This window comes from Coloeus monedula (assembly GCF_965178545.1).
Source record: "Coloeus monedula genome assembly, chromosome: 7".
In the NCBI taxonomy this organism is placed as follows: Eukaryota; Metazoa; Chordata; class Aves; order Passeriformes; family Corvidae; genus Coloeus; species Coloeus monedula.
Genome location: NC_138787.1, coordinates 15,219,929 through 15,234,594, shown reverse-complemented (window position 1 = coordinate 15,234,594; position 14,666 = coordinate 15,219,929). Strand labels below are relative to the sequence as shown.

The 14,666-nt window shown below is 39.4% G+C and overlaps 1 protein-coding gene across 1 annotated transcript in view; it reads right to left on the bottom strand.

Annotated features, from left to right (window-relative positions):
• Positions 1-725: 725 nt before the first annotated feature.
• Positions 726-14,666, bottom strand: part of PDE1A (phosphodiesterase 1A) — a gene marked incomplete at its 3' end in the record, with an annotated part of 40,946 nt that continues 27,005 nt past the window's right edge. Inside the window, exons 12-13 of the mRNA XM_082285486.1 lie at positions 5,888-6,163; positions 726-802 (exon numbers count right to left, since the gene is read on the bottom strand). Of these exons, the coding sequence (XP_082141612.1) occupies positions 726-802; positions 5,888-6,163 (353 nt within the window). The remainder of the gene's footprint in view (positions 803-5,887; positions 6,164-14,666) is intronic.

The following is a 14,666-nucleotide window of genomic DNA, read 5'->3' as shown; positions in this document are numbered from 1 at the left end:
ATGCCAGCAGCAGTGACATGTAACAGCAATCCCAGGCAGATGACAAACATCATGTTTGCACACATCTCGTGATTAACTGGAAATGTCTGGTACCAGTGATGCAACAAAGCAAGGTCCAACTTTGGCTGAAGAAATTATTTTGGCTAGTTTAGGAAAAGCAGAATAGAAGAGGAAATAGCAACACAAAAACAACTGAAATCTTGCGAGTTTTTTAAGTGCCTTGAGTTACCAGCTCAGGGTTTTTACATTTTACATTTTTGAACATTTTGTTCAATCACTCTCCACAGAAATAGGATGATCCAAGAACAAGTTGACAGATAACAGCCTCTGAGATCATGGGGTAGGAACAGCTAGAGTTCTTCTCTCCTGCAATAGAGGTCAAATGAAAATTCATAAACAAAAGATTTCTGATACTACTACTTCATATACCTGAATTGAGGATGATTTATAGCATGATAATTTAGTCTGACACTAAGGATTCAGATATTAAAAAGTACTGTGTTTCCCTTCTTTATATTGAATTTTTTTAAGATGACATTGAAAGTGGGGTATACCGTGTCCCCATTGCAAAATTTTCTGATATAAGCACAACTGGGATGGAACAAAGAGGTTAAGAACAGCACTAAGTCAGCCTTTATGGTATAAAACACTCCCCATTGGAAGAAAGAAATTACCAAATTACCTGTCCTGCCTGAAATGTCAGAAGCTTTTAAAAAATAGCAAATCTAGTTCTGTACCAGTGCTTCTGTCTGCTCCGTGGCTTTTACAATATCTTCTGATGTCTTACAGTATTTAGGCTCACCTGGAAGATAAAAAAATGTGATTGGGAACCTGAATGAGGAAGTTAACCAAATCAAGAGAATCTGCACAGCCATAGACAGACAGAATCTAGTTCCTCAAGATGTTTTAAGGTTAAAATGAGGTTTCAGTCACTGCTTTCTTTAATTGCTTTCTCACCAGAATAAGCATCAGCTCAAATTAAATAATCATTATGGTTTATCCACAAGGCAAAAGATAGGATGAAAGCAGTAGATCACAGCATGAAACAAAACTATGAAGACTTTTACAAGGGGGTTTGGTTTTTGTTCATTTTTTTCTTCCAGTTTAGTGAAAGTCAAAATTCACCCTCTGTGGAAAAGTGCTGTTTAAATCCCCTTTTCCGTAGGCTTTCAAATCAGAGTAAGTTTCTCCCAGATAATGAAAGATGCCAGTGTCAGGTTCTAAGAATTCAATTAATTCAATCAGAGAGGAGCAATGACATGGAGTAACACAAGCAGCTTTCAAACTAAGTGGAACAACATGAATCTCAAATCGGCAATCATAGAATCAAGCTGTTGCTTAAACCATTCCTTCAGTTGCTTTGAATGAGTACAGCTGAGGAAATTATACACTGAGATGGTAGGCAGGGTAGAATGTAGCAAAGTCACAGTGTTATTTACTAACTACATATAGTAACTTCTCAGTTTTATCCAGTTGATCCACCAGTAAGAATGCTGAACAGAAAATGTCAAAAAGGAAAAGCATAGTAGTCTCAAAAGTGGGAAAGATTACCTGGGAGAAGCATAAAAGTTATAAAAATAGAGAGGGGAATATTTTTGAAAGCCAAAAAACAAAGGTAGAAGTAGCTGAAAGAGAAAGCAGATGATGCGTGATCTGAAAGGAAAATTGGAAGATGATGGCAAGTTGAATGGATGGTGGACAGTTTAGAAAAGAGAATAGGAAGAGAGGAAAGAAAACTCAAGAGAACAAACATGAGAAAAGAAGAAAATTAATACCTACGAATCTACCATGGCTTCATTGTAAACAAGTAAGAATTGCTACTGATTTCACCCTTCTTCCTGCTTCACTACCTTAAATTGTGGCAGTGTGTGCTGCCCACTCTGTAATGCAGCCACAAGCAGATCGGTCATATTCCCCAAGCAGCATCCTACATGATCCCTTATTTTGCATAAATTTAATGTAGGTGGAATACAGTCAACCAATACTTCAAAGGCTTTTAAAGTCTCAAAATTGGAATAACATTAATTAGAACAAGGATGTCTACAGATCTTTCAGCCTGTGGCTCTTTTTGGAGGGGTTTAGCAAAACTTTATTAGCATTATTATCCAAAAAAACAAAAAAGGGGGTGGGAAGGTGAATGAAAGTAAAAGCTATTTATCTAAATATTTAAATTAAATATTTAAATTAAATTTTATACTTGACATTTGAGTTTGTGGTTTGCTTAAAACAAAACAATTCACAGAGTTATGGAATATGCTGAGTTGAAAGGATCAACGAGTCCAGCTCCCAGCCCTGCCCATTATCATCCCCAAGAATCACATCATGTACCTGAAAGCCTCATCCAAATGCTTCTTGAACTCTGTCAGGCTTGGTGCTCTGACCCCTGCCCTGGGCAGCCTGTTCCGGTGCCCAACCATCCTCTGGGAGAAGATCCTTTTGCTAATATCCAACCTAAACTTCCCCACGCAACTTCAGGCCCTCGGATCCTACCACTGGTCACCATAGAGAAGAGATCAGTGCTTGCCCCTCCTCTTCCCCTCACAGGGAAGTTGTGACTGCAGTGAGGTCTCCCCTCAGTCTCCTCTTCTCCAGGCTGAACAGACCAAGTGACCTCAGCCGCTCCTCATGCACCTCCAAACCCTTCACCATCCTGTGCCCTCCTCTGGGCAGTCTCTAACACCTTAATTTCTTTCTTACATTGTGGTATAAATTTCAAAACACTAAACACTAACTTCTAAGACATATATAGCTTTCTTCTTCTCTGTGCATCAGATTTTTTATGTGATAAAAAAATGTGGTTGCGAATGGCTGTTATCTTATAAACCTTACCTTTTTTATAAACACATTATTTCCTTTTTTATTCTAACTTTCTCTCCATCCTTATTCCATGCATGAACATGGATGCCTTCCCTAAGTCCCTGAATCCTGGTTTACCCAGGGAGCATTAAGGAAGCAGCAGAACAGCAATCTGCTCCCGCTCTGCTCGGGTGCAGAGGGCTCCACACTCGCTGAGCTCCACGGGGCCACCGCAGCACTCGGTGGTCACCAAGCATTTGCATGGCACAGATGATCCCCTGATGCCACCTGCACCACCATAAATCAAGCTGGCATGTTGTTGTTGTGGATCTGCCCACTGTTGTTTAACCTGGTTATCCTCCAGAGGCTCTCACTTACTGACTGCCGGTGACGTTGAATGTGCTGCACACACGATGGGACTGGGCAGTCCTCTCCTGTCATATAGAGTGAAGCTACTGGCAATCTGTTTTATCACAGATTTATTATCTCCCTTGCATTTTGATATTTAGGATTAATGTGGCTATCATTACGAGTGAGAAGTTAAGTTTGCCAATTAGCATTTATAAATCATTTAAATGTGGAGTTGTTTAATTAAACATAAGCAGTTTTTGAAATTAATGTTCTAATTAATAAATCACTCAGGAGAAAAGGAAAATCATCGCTTGAAAAAAATCACCTTATAATAGTTTCATTTAATCTTGTACCATTCAATTAAATGAAAGTGAGATGATGGAAAGGAAAAAAAGGTATTGTGTGGAAAAACAACATTTAGTCTCAACTGCAGTGGTTGTAACAGGGACCCTCCAGTCCTCCCTTTGCACCAACCACAACCCAGGGCAGAGCTATTCCTGTCACTAAAACGTGATGGTCTACAAGAACTACACCTAGAAAGAGATGCGATACAATGAGTGGAAAATGGCCCCTTTAAATTTTTTTTAAATGGGGAACCCCCTCATCCAAACATAGCACATCCAAACATTCATTGACAGTTCCCAGGAATGCACACACATCATTTTCCTGTGTTCCCAACTCTTATAACTGCATCACTCACAGAAAACTTAACTGGATTTTCTGCTTTTCATAAAACACAGAACAATGACAGCTAATATATGAAATTCCAACCTGAATAACCATGTTGCTTTTCTTCTTCCTTTCTATCTCACCCTCCTAGCCCTAGCACCTGCAGGTGCTCACTTCTCCACCCCAGGAGCCAGCAAGCACACTGGACATCACCTTAGCCTTCTACCCCCCATCCTCAGTACAGAAACTGCAGAAGTAGAGATAATGTCCTGATAGATGGATGGTGTCTCTCAGAGTACTCAAGTCTAAGATGTGAAACAGGGGAAAAATGTAAGGTCATGTGCTTGCTACCTTCTGCTTCCTTGAAGCAGCATTCCATTGAAAATGTCTGAATTTGGTTAAAAGAGTCCTGTCTGGATCCCCTGGATATCAACAGAGGTGCAAATACACTGTTAAAAATTTAATAGCTTCTTACCTATTTCATAAATTTTGCAGTTCGAAGTTTTAAAGTACAATGCATTCTCTAGAAAATTTCCTGCCTCAGAAAACAAATGAGATTAGCATTTTCTAAGATAAGAAATCTCTGTTCTCATTGGAAAGGTGGAATGTAAAGACTGACAAGGCAACAGAATGAACTAACTGCCTGCTGAGTTGTATCTGACCTCTCAAACATCATTTTTGTTGGTCAGCCATCTAAAGACCCACAAGTACAGCTACACCACAACTGCCTTCTGCAGAGTCTGAAATATGAAAGGTTCAGCTTTTCCTACTGCATTCCTCATCCAGGAGATGGGGAACTTCTCTAAGGCACTTTAATTTTAAGTCAAGCTTTAATACAAACCTGGTGTAAAAAATACATGTCAAAAGATAAAATGTCAGTTATTAGACAACTTCAAATGCTGTGAAAATAGTTTTAGTGTAAATATTTTGATTTAGGGCCCTAAATTAACCATCTGTTATTTCTGATGGAAAAAAACCTGTCAACAATAAAAGCACGGAGCCGCGGAATGCGGAAATCTAGAGTAAGTGGGAGTTCTCCATAAAAAGGCTTTTTGAGAAATATGCCAAGTCATATACTCATGTCTAAGCTAAGCATTATAAGCACTTCAAGGTTGCTGCTCAGACAATGCCATACTTCTGGCACAGTATTGCAAGGCTTGCTGTCATTAAAGCATTAATGAGTTTCACATTTTAAGTAAAAGCGAGGAAAAGAAGTGTCATTATATGCCTTGATTATTCTTATTACCCTCATGCCTCAAAGATTATTCTAACTATAAGCAAACTCAGAAAATAAAACGAAGATGCACAGTGTCTTTCTCTTCCCTTGGTAACATCTATTCCTCATTGCTTGGGCATGTTGCCCTTGATACTATGTTGCAATCACCAGATACTAGACATGGTCATCTTGTGATAAAATACTTACACTCCAAAAACATATTCTGACATTTTAGAGATTTTCTGGCTTCTCCACTTGTCTTGCAGCTACAGTCGAGAGACTGATCTTCCTGATTAAGAGAATGACACAGTCCCATGACTTCTACAGTTGGCAAATTCCATCTACTTGAACTCAACTCTTAAATTCACACGACCTTTGGTACAAAGGATGTGGTTTACAAAATAACAATCATATTAGGTGCCCAAACTAAGGGGAATAAATATTAATAGTGTAATTACTTATTCAAAAAGAAAGTGCTAGATAGTTCTGTTTTGAAAGTTTACCTTAATTCTCCAGTAACAAACAGCTATTTAATTGTAAATACATATCTTTGAATTATTCTGGAATCATTCTTCAAGTTCAACTAAAATATATTCTCTAAAGAATTTTCTAGTAGATACCAAATAGCTGATATCAAGAAGTTGATATTTGATTATATGCTTCTATTTGATGTTTTAGGACACTACCACTTTTACACAGGCCTGAAGAAACTGTCCTGTGCTGGTGGTTTATACAACAGTTTATTTCAATATTTTACATTGTTGTTGATATTTGACAGGCAGATACCAGACACTGCTGCAGCTTCACCCTGGACAGCTTCATTAGATTGGCTGGTGCTCTGTGATGAAGCATTACCATTCAGTGGGTCTGTATTCTGTGTCTCTTGCTGGGCATCGCTGAGATCTTTCTGGTTCGGATCAGAGTTAGTGCATTTTTCTGAGCTGGATTCATCACTCAGAGGAGTGTCGAAAGAGACTACTTGTAGAACGATGGATCTGGGAGGACAGGATGTACCATCACTTCCCTGACTACTCTCATTTTGTATCCTTGTTGCCTCTTCCTGTAACTGTGCATCTGTGGAATTTCTGCTTTGGTCTTTTTCCTGTTCACCAACATTTTTCACAAGTTCTTCTACAAAGAGGGAACAAAATAGGTGAATTAGATAAGGATATGCCACAATTTTTTGATTTCAGAGTAGTGACAAATTGAGCTGCACACGGGACCACTGTGAACATCACTTTCTGCATGAGATCATGCCCACTGTGTTTAATATGGGTCAGATTCTCTCCCGATTGCACTTTGCACTACTGCAGCTGAACTGTAGCAGTCCTCTTTCTGGTTGATGTCTAATATATACCTCTTTTTTGGCCGTAATACAGAGCAAGGGGTATCATCAGACAACAGTAACCTGAAGGATGGGAGCAGGAGGACCCCTTGCTGCAGGCATGTCCCTCTGCAGTGCTGTTTACCACCCAGGACTAGGAAGGGCAGAGCCCATCAGGTCTGCGAGAGAGAGAGGGCATGGAGAGGAATGCCTCGCCGGGGATGGGGCAGGCATCAGAATTGAGGGGAAGCCCTGAAGGAAACTGGCCTATCAGCCTGGAAAAGTCCAAACCATCAGCTCACACAAGTTGGAACAAACTATAGGGGGTTATGCATGTGCTGTCCAGTACTGCTGCCATTATGGCTAATGGCACATACAGAACAGGAAGGAACAGATATGGGGGAAACTGCTTCAGGGGACAGCAGCAACTGGAAAAATAATGTTTGTGGAAGGCTCTACTCTTTGGTCTAGTGCAGAAACTTGGAGAACAGTACAAATGAAATGGCCCAGAGTAAAGGAGAAAGAACAGAACAGCACAGAGAGGTGTCACCAGGAATAACTAGATGAAAAAGAAACAGAGAATGGAAAACTTGTGATGGCAGGTGAAAAGTCTAACAAAAAATAAATGTGCCGTCTTCATGGAGGGCCTATTTGTCTTGCTATTATAATCTGTATTTCATAAATTCAGATTTTAGAATCTGTACACTAGTATAGAAGATACCAAATACTGTTAATTTAAAAAGTGAAAGCATTGCAGTTTGAACAACATGGGCAGAAAACAGCTACATGATATTGCATAAAATTTCAACTTTGTATGTTAGAAATTATGAAGGAAGGAAACCAAGCATTGAGGTACTTATTGAGTTCAACTGGCATCTCCCAGAAACTCTGATTGTGAGTGACCAGTCCAAATCCAGGCCACAAGTGATTGCACATGACAACTGAAAGATAACCCAGACTGTAAGCACATTTTTATTGCTGTCAGCATTTGGCACCACCTTACTTTTCTAAATACAGAGAAAAGTTCCCCCTGAAGTACAATTTGGTCTGTGGAATGGGATGGAAGGGAAGACCTTCAAACCTCAAGTGATGTGCAGAAGCATGGAATAGTCAAATAATTTCCTTCTTCTGTCATTTATACTTTCTAGTATACTTTTTTAAAAATCAAGAACACTAAAATTTGAGCACTTTCTAAACTGTTAAACCATTTTTTCCTTGCTTTGGATTCTAAATCTTCTGAAACTTGGACAGGTAGTCTTTTTCTACAGACTTCAATGCAGCTCTTACAAAGAAGAGGTTGGGCTAAAGCCATTGAGAAATATGTACATGAAACTTGATGCAAGTTATGTTCAATCTAGAGACATTATTTAAAGCACCTGTCACTCATGACACAACCTACCTACATAAGGCTTTTTTCCTAAGAAAGTTATTTATGTGCCATATTCGCCTCCAAATGGCAGAACTGCAGCATTTCTCCTTAGCTTTATAAAAAAACCCAAGGAAATTCAAAGATAAAATATTTCACATGCTGCTCAGATGCATCAGTAAGTTAAAACAAGAAAAGCTGAATTATAAGCACACATAAAACTGTAATATTAATATAGCTCACACTGGTGATACTTTTTAACCAAAAAGCTAGCAAGAAGAGAGTATTTTTCTCGCTGAATGTTGTTTTAGGACTATTCTAGCCAGAACTCAGGTGTGTCTTGGTGTAACTGGATGACTGACCATTTTATTCTCATATTAGAAAGCTCAGAATGTTCATATGTGCAAAATCCACTACTGTCTTTTCAGTTCATAAAGCTGAATATCCAAACTTAAAATTGTTCTCATTCACTCCTTAGCAAACTTAACTGGCAAATGAAGATTAAGAGTTTAATCGTAACAGCTCTGCTGGATTGTTCTTGACTTATGTCACAATGGTCTCTAATTTCTATGACTGCCCTTGAGATGATCTCAAACATGTCTGTTTAAGGATACCTAAACTCTAACTCTAACTGATGGATGGAGCTCTGAAATGGAGTATTTCTGCACCAGGATACACTTGATAACATACCAGTTAAAAGTTATGCCTTTTGCATTTAAACTGGTGTGAGACTACAGGAGTACCACGAGTGGCTGGTAGGAGTGACTGAGACTGAGAAGCCTCAAGTACAAAATCCTCTATGATGATGTCACAACTGCCATTAAGCTCCTCCCTCTCTTTTCTTAGTATGAAGTCTCTCACCTGATGGACATCTGACTCTGTGTTCTCACTTGCTTTGCTCCACTCAGCTTTAACCCTTTTCTCATCTTTCAGAAAGACGAAAAACACTGGGTTCTTACAGTCAGCCACTTGCGGAATATGCTAAATGTTCTGGAAAAATACATATTTCTGCTCTAAACACCTAATAATTGTACTCTATATTATATAGGACTTTTGTATTGCATATAATACTTGGAATTTTCTATAATTTCTGCTGTCCTATCATTCTGATGAAACAGAATTATCTAGCAGTCTAAATAAGGCTGAGACTGGGACAGTGACCAATTAAGTAGAATTCAAGCATGGCGCAGCTAAATTAATCCTGCTAGTGTAAGAGAAATGGAGCTGGCATAATGTCTGACCCCCACTGCTGTGCAGGAAGAATTGTAATAAACTCTGTGGCAGTCTCTGCCTCCAGCCAGCCATGAAATGCCAGGACCCTCTGAGGGCAGTGGACCAGGCTGCTGCCCCTCACCCTGAACTGCATTTCTGGGAAGAGCAAGCTCCCCCTCCCTATGGACACGTTACCATGACCAGCCAGAGATGGAAATAGAGTGTGTTAAATGAACAAGGTAATCTGGCATTTGCAACATTGTCAATATTCAATAACAATAACTAGATTAGTAAAGTAAAGAGATTAAACAACCACCCATCTTGGCCCTCAGAAAATCTTGGGGGATTTGGGGTGTGTCAGTTAGGCACTGAAGAGCTCAGGGTTTATCACAGCCATTCAGATAAACGCAGGCAGGAGTACATTGTGCAGTGCAGTGAACTCAGGGTATGTGTTGTTGTTGCTACTGGTTTTGCTCTCTCTGCTTTAACTTGGCAAAAGTGACAGGAGCCAGGCCTGGTTATGTACTTTTCAACTGTTGGGTTTGTTTTCTTTACAAGAATCCAAGTGTTATTCAGCAAAATTTGTGTGAATTCCTCTGTAAAATAAATGGCTTCACCTAACTGGTCTGTTTGGGGTGACTCAAGTTTATCCCTCTCTTCTGCTTTTCTGTGCCCTTTCTGAAATCCTGCCTTAAAGCACAGTCCTTTATGAGAAGGAACAATGGCATATGACACATAAACATGATAGAAGTGGTGTCTTTCTTCCCTTGTGTTCAGGCTGAGCTGTTGGCAAAATAACTGTAATGCAATATATTTTTTTTTAAACTGGCAGGACTCATAAGACAATAGCCAAATTTCAGAATCGCTGAAAAATTCTGGTACTCAGTAATTTTGCATTTGCAGAAAATGTGTTAACTAGTGAAAGCAACTTCGTTCCTCTCTTCATCAGATTATACTCTTTTTTCATTAAGTCACATGGGTTTTCTGTTTTGTTTTTCACTTAAGTGTCAGAAAATTTAATTGAATTCTTTAAGTTCTTTATTTTTTATTGTTTGCTGGAGTGAGTGGGAGCCCTGAATCCCTTTCAGTCCAATGAAGTGTCCATGGAACACTAAAACTGTCACAAGACTCAATCTCTAGTCCCGTGCTGTAGGACTCTGTGGTGCCCCCAATGTACCACAGAAGCCCTGGAGGGTTTGTATTATCAACTACAGCACTGCTGCTTCCCACCAGCCCTGTTTGTTACTGCCTATGTATGCAGCAACAGTTTCAGGACATGATCCAAGTGGTGTAGCTTTGCTACGTTTTGGAACTTTCTCTTTTGCATTTGTCCATCAGCTTTCTTTTCCTCACCTTTCTGTGGTACAAAAAAGAGCATTCAGCTGCTATGACCTGCACAGTACAGGGCTTATGAATTACCTTCCTGTTTACAGCAACTGCACCACTTGAGCATGTCTTGACCTAACAGGAATGGAGAGGAAAAACACAAAAGCCATATGCAAGCAGGACATCTCCAACCAACTAATGGCAGTGACTGTGAACCCCAGTAAAACAAATATCTGCTGAATCACATTGCAATTTTCATTGGCTGCATTGACAAAAAGCTACAATTCTTTACCCTTACAGACAGACATGATGACATGAAAGTTTTAAGCTGAGTTAGAGAGGAAAGGTGTTCATCTTCACTTCAGAATTAAATTATTTGAGGACTCTGTAATGAAGAATGCTGCTGGATGTTATGGAATCTCTGTGTATACTATGACAAACTTTGATTTCTAGGTTTGTCTACTTTTTTTTTTTTTTACTGTAAAACAAAATTTACAGAAAGAAGTGACAAAAGACCGAAACCAGGACAACACAGGAAGGAAATACACCTTTCTAGAAGACATGTTCTCACATCAGCCATTTTAAAGAGAAAACAAAAAGACCAGGACAAAGCATCAAAATTTTGCAGAGAACAAGAGGACTGATCCTGGTGCTTCTGGAACTACCAAATAAGTTTAAAGACATGTCCAAAAGCTCCCAAACAGCCATGATTACCCCCAACTAATCTGCCATTTTCAAATTCAAGAAAATATTGCAGTAACCCACTGAGCTATTTAGGTACTGATTCCTTCCACTTTCAACTCCTCACACAAATTTCATCACAGTTACAGGATTATATAAAACCACTGCAAACCACATAATCCAGTGGCACTTAATATTATAGCATTATGTTATCTAGAAAAATTAGCAAAGACTAAATTAGCTAATTAAATCAAAACTTTACACTAAAGGATTTGGTTAAAAATAATGTGTGAGTTTATGGTTTCCTAGGGTTTCTACTTCTCCCTTTTACTTCTCTTTTGCTGTTTATTTGTAATCTCAGGGGCTTGAGTGCTAGAACTTTTGGGACAGGGAATGGGAAGGACATGATGCTGTGAGCCTACTAGAGGGAAAAGGTGATTTAAGTGATGTAGACTGTCGTGCAGAGATGGGCCAGCTCTCTGATGTGTACTCCAGGGAGATATAAAACAGATTCCACTATTAGGTCAGTTATCATTCCTTAGTCTGTGATTTACCAGGTATTGCCAATATCAAACATTCCTTCCTACTCTTAGCTCAACCCACTCCTTGCACTTACTCAGACCATGCTGAAAAATTCTCCTTTTCCCACTTAACACATTTCTGAATTAGCTCAAAAACTGCTTATGACCTAAGCATTTTAACACCGCAATTAAAATCACTGTCACCAATACTAGATGGGACTCCTTTAGCCTCCTGAATTGATTTTTTTCCAACAGATTAAAACCGTCCATTAGGGTAGATTTCATGTGCCAAACTGTCAGTCAGTCTCTGTCACTGTCACACACATCCTCCCACTGCCCGCCCTTCCTAGCGGCTGCTAAGTCGCATTAACATGCTATCAGATCATCACTTTCAGATTTTCACATTTCAGCAGCTGCTACTCTCCTCTTGTTAGTGAGTCTGCAGAGAAAATCTTTCAGACAAAATGGAACTGAACCCTGTGGTTATTGTGACTGGAAGTATGCAGAACTGAAAGTGCCCGAGGGGGGCCTGCAGGTACCATGCACAGGTCTTTCAGAGGAGACATTTGTTATTCAGAATTGCTGCCTGTGGGGGGGAAAAAATGCTGGTCTCTACTCCATAGACGCAATAGTTGTTATTTTGTCACATTTTTATCATCAAAATTAAGCAGAGGCCAGTGTGAGAGACTCATTTAGCCTCACATCTTTTTCATCCCACCTTGATGAGGTCAGTCATCCCAGGCATACACTTTTGAGCCATGCAGCCCAGTGCACTGCCAAAAGTGTTGAGGACATATTCGTCACTGATGTCTTTCCATAGAGATAATGCAAACTTGGGTCACATTCTGTAACACTTAATTCTTTAGAAGAGTTTCATAAGCATAAAATGAAAACAGTAAGTTTGTAATACAACTGTTGTTGTATTATCCTGAAGATGGGTCCATTTGGTTGGCAGATGGACTTTTTGGTGTGTTGTTCTGCATTCCCCTATGTTATATGACCTCAGCTGAGTGTCCTGAGCTGCCTGTGCCTCTTTCTGTTCACTATAAAGAGAAAACAATGATATTTTTTTATCCCTGTAACTTTATTTACAATGATCTCTACTGAAGAAATTAAAGCATGTAAATCAGCAAGCACTAGTCCATACCCTTACATTCTGTTAAGAGTACCTAAGCTTGCCAAGCACAGATCAACTTCATAAGTAAATCTTTGAAACATTTTTATAGAAAAAACTAAGCGTGAATAAAGGAATAAGCATTGTATTTTTTAAATAATAAATAATTGTGTTACAATTACGTTCTAAGAAGTGCATGGTGAAGGATCTTACATTATAGTTAAATGTTTCTTCACAAATTCTGTGTTTCTTATAGCTTTCTCAGTAGGTCGATAACTTTCAGATCTTAAAATCCACTTAGAACACATCTTCTCTAATGAAAGAACCTCTCAGATACATCTGAGCACATTTACTGTCCATTTGCTACATCTACAATAATTGCAAACAGTAGCAGCCATCAACAGTATGTGTTGAAAAAAGCACAGGATGGAATAGTATCTTTATCACTGTGTTGAGTTGAACAAAGATTATCTGGTGATTGGGGCTTGGAATATTAATTAAACATCAAGACTTTCAAATTAGAATCCCAGATGTTTGATCATTATGGTAATTCCCTGTTAACAGCATCCCCTGAAAGGCCTGAGAAACATTCCTCTAATTCTCCAGTGGTGAAAGGTTGAAGACCCTTAGGCTATAGAGTACTGAGCTCCTCTGCATCAATTATACAAGACATGGCCTTTTTAGCAAAGTGGAGCCATCCTATTTACTGAGCCTTCTGAGAAGGAAGCTTTCAAACAGCTGCCTAGGTAGATAAACTCTTTCCTTACTAACACAGGCCTTTCCAAAAACAAAGCACACTGTTCCTTCCACAAGCTGCTTGCTCTGAATCAAGTCTTAACAGCAACTATCTTTTCAGGAAGAGGTAGCTCCAGCATCTCCAGGAAAGTTTCCCTGTCAACAACACTGTCAGCGAGGATTAGTCTTTTCCTCTGGACTGTCTGGCACAGGAGTCAGACCATCTTCTCCAGCCCTTGCTAAGGGAGCCCTTGCTCCTGATGAACTGCCTCCCAACTTGTGCTACATGAGTAATTTTTTCCTGAAAAGGTGAGAAGCTGGAGTGAGTTCAGATCATCCTCGGGAAATTATTTGGAACGTTGCTAGTTCCTTTCTGTATTCCTTGTGCATATGTAGTACTACATTTTATGGAGACAACTTCTCCTGAGCCTGTGAACTAAACTGGGAACAGTATCTGGTGTTTGCAGAGCCCATTGACAAGAATGCAGATGGTTCCTTTAACAGCACAAGCTCTGTTTGTCATAGTCAGCTCAGGAAGCGTGTTTGAAGATCTACACTAACAGCCAGCCTGTTTACTACCACGGCACAGTCCTCATACATGTGACCTCTCAATGCATTCAGCAATTTGTGACTTGTCATAAATTATCTAGCTAGGAACAATGATAGCACTTCTTTCACCTGGCAGTGATTTATCTCTGACATCTCTTCTCTCAGTATATGGTCCTACTAACATATGAATAAAACACAGCTTCACACATATGCCCAAAGCAGCCTAAAGATTTTTCATCAAGCATGGAGTCAGAGAAGGCAGCATGAGATCCAGACAGGATGGGACTAATCATCTGAAGTTCAAGGGCTCCGGTAATTCACTTACGAGCTTAGTCAAACTTGGTTGATCTGAAAAGAATTTCAAGTGGAAGGGGGATGTAGCGCAATATTTTCTATTCTTTACTAGATGTTCACTTTGCACAGTCTGATTAAGGATTTTCAGCCTTTGCAGGGTACAGCTTCAGAGCAGATATACTGGACCAGTTGAGGAAGACTCCCTCTCCCATTAAGTGACAAGGAACTTACGTGCTACCTCAGAAAGTGCTCTATAGAAGGCTATTTTTACTTAGCAAAAAACTCTTTTATAGCAGTCCTTAGGGCCCACATATGGGCTATGGACCCAGATATTCCATTTCAAATGAATGGAAAATATAACTTCCACACCACCTGTATAATTCATCCCACAGCTGTTAATTAAAAAAACCCTTACTATCTGTTTACTAAAAAAATATAAATCTGTACTCAAAAGTATTTGCATTATTCACAAGGTTTCCTCTACAGGCTAATCAGGCACCCTGAAGGTCTCT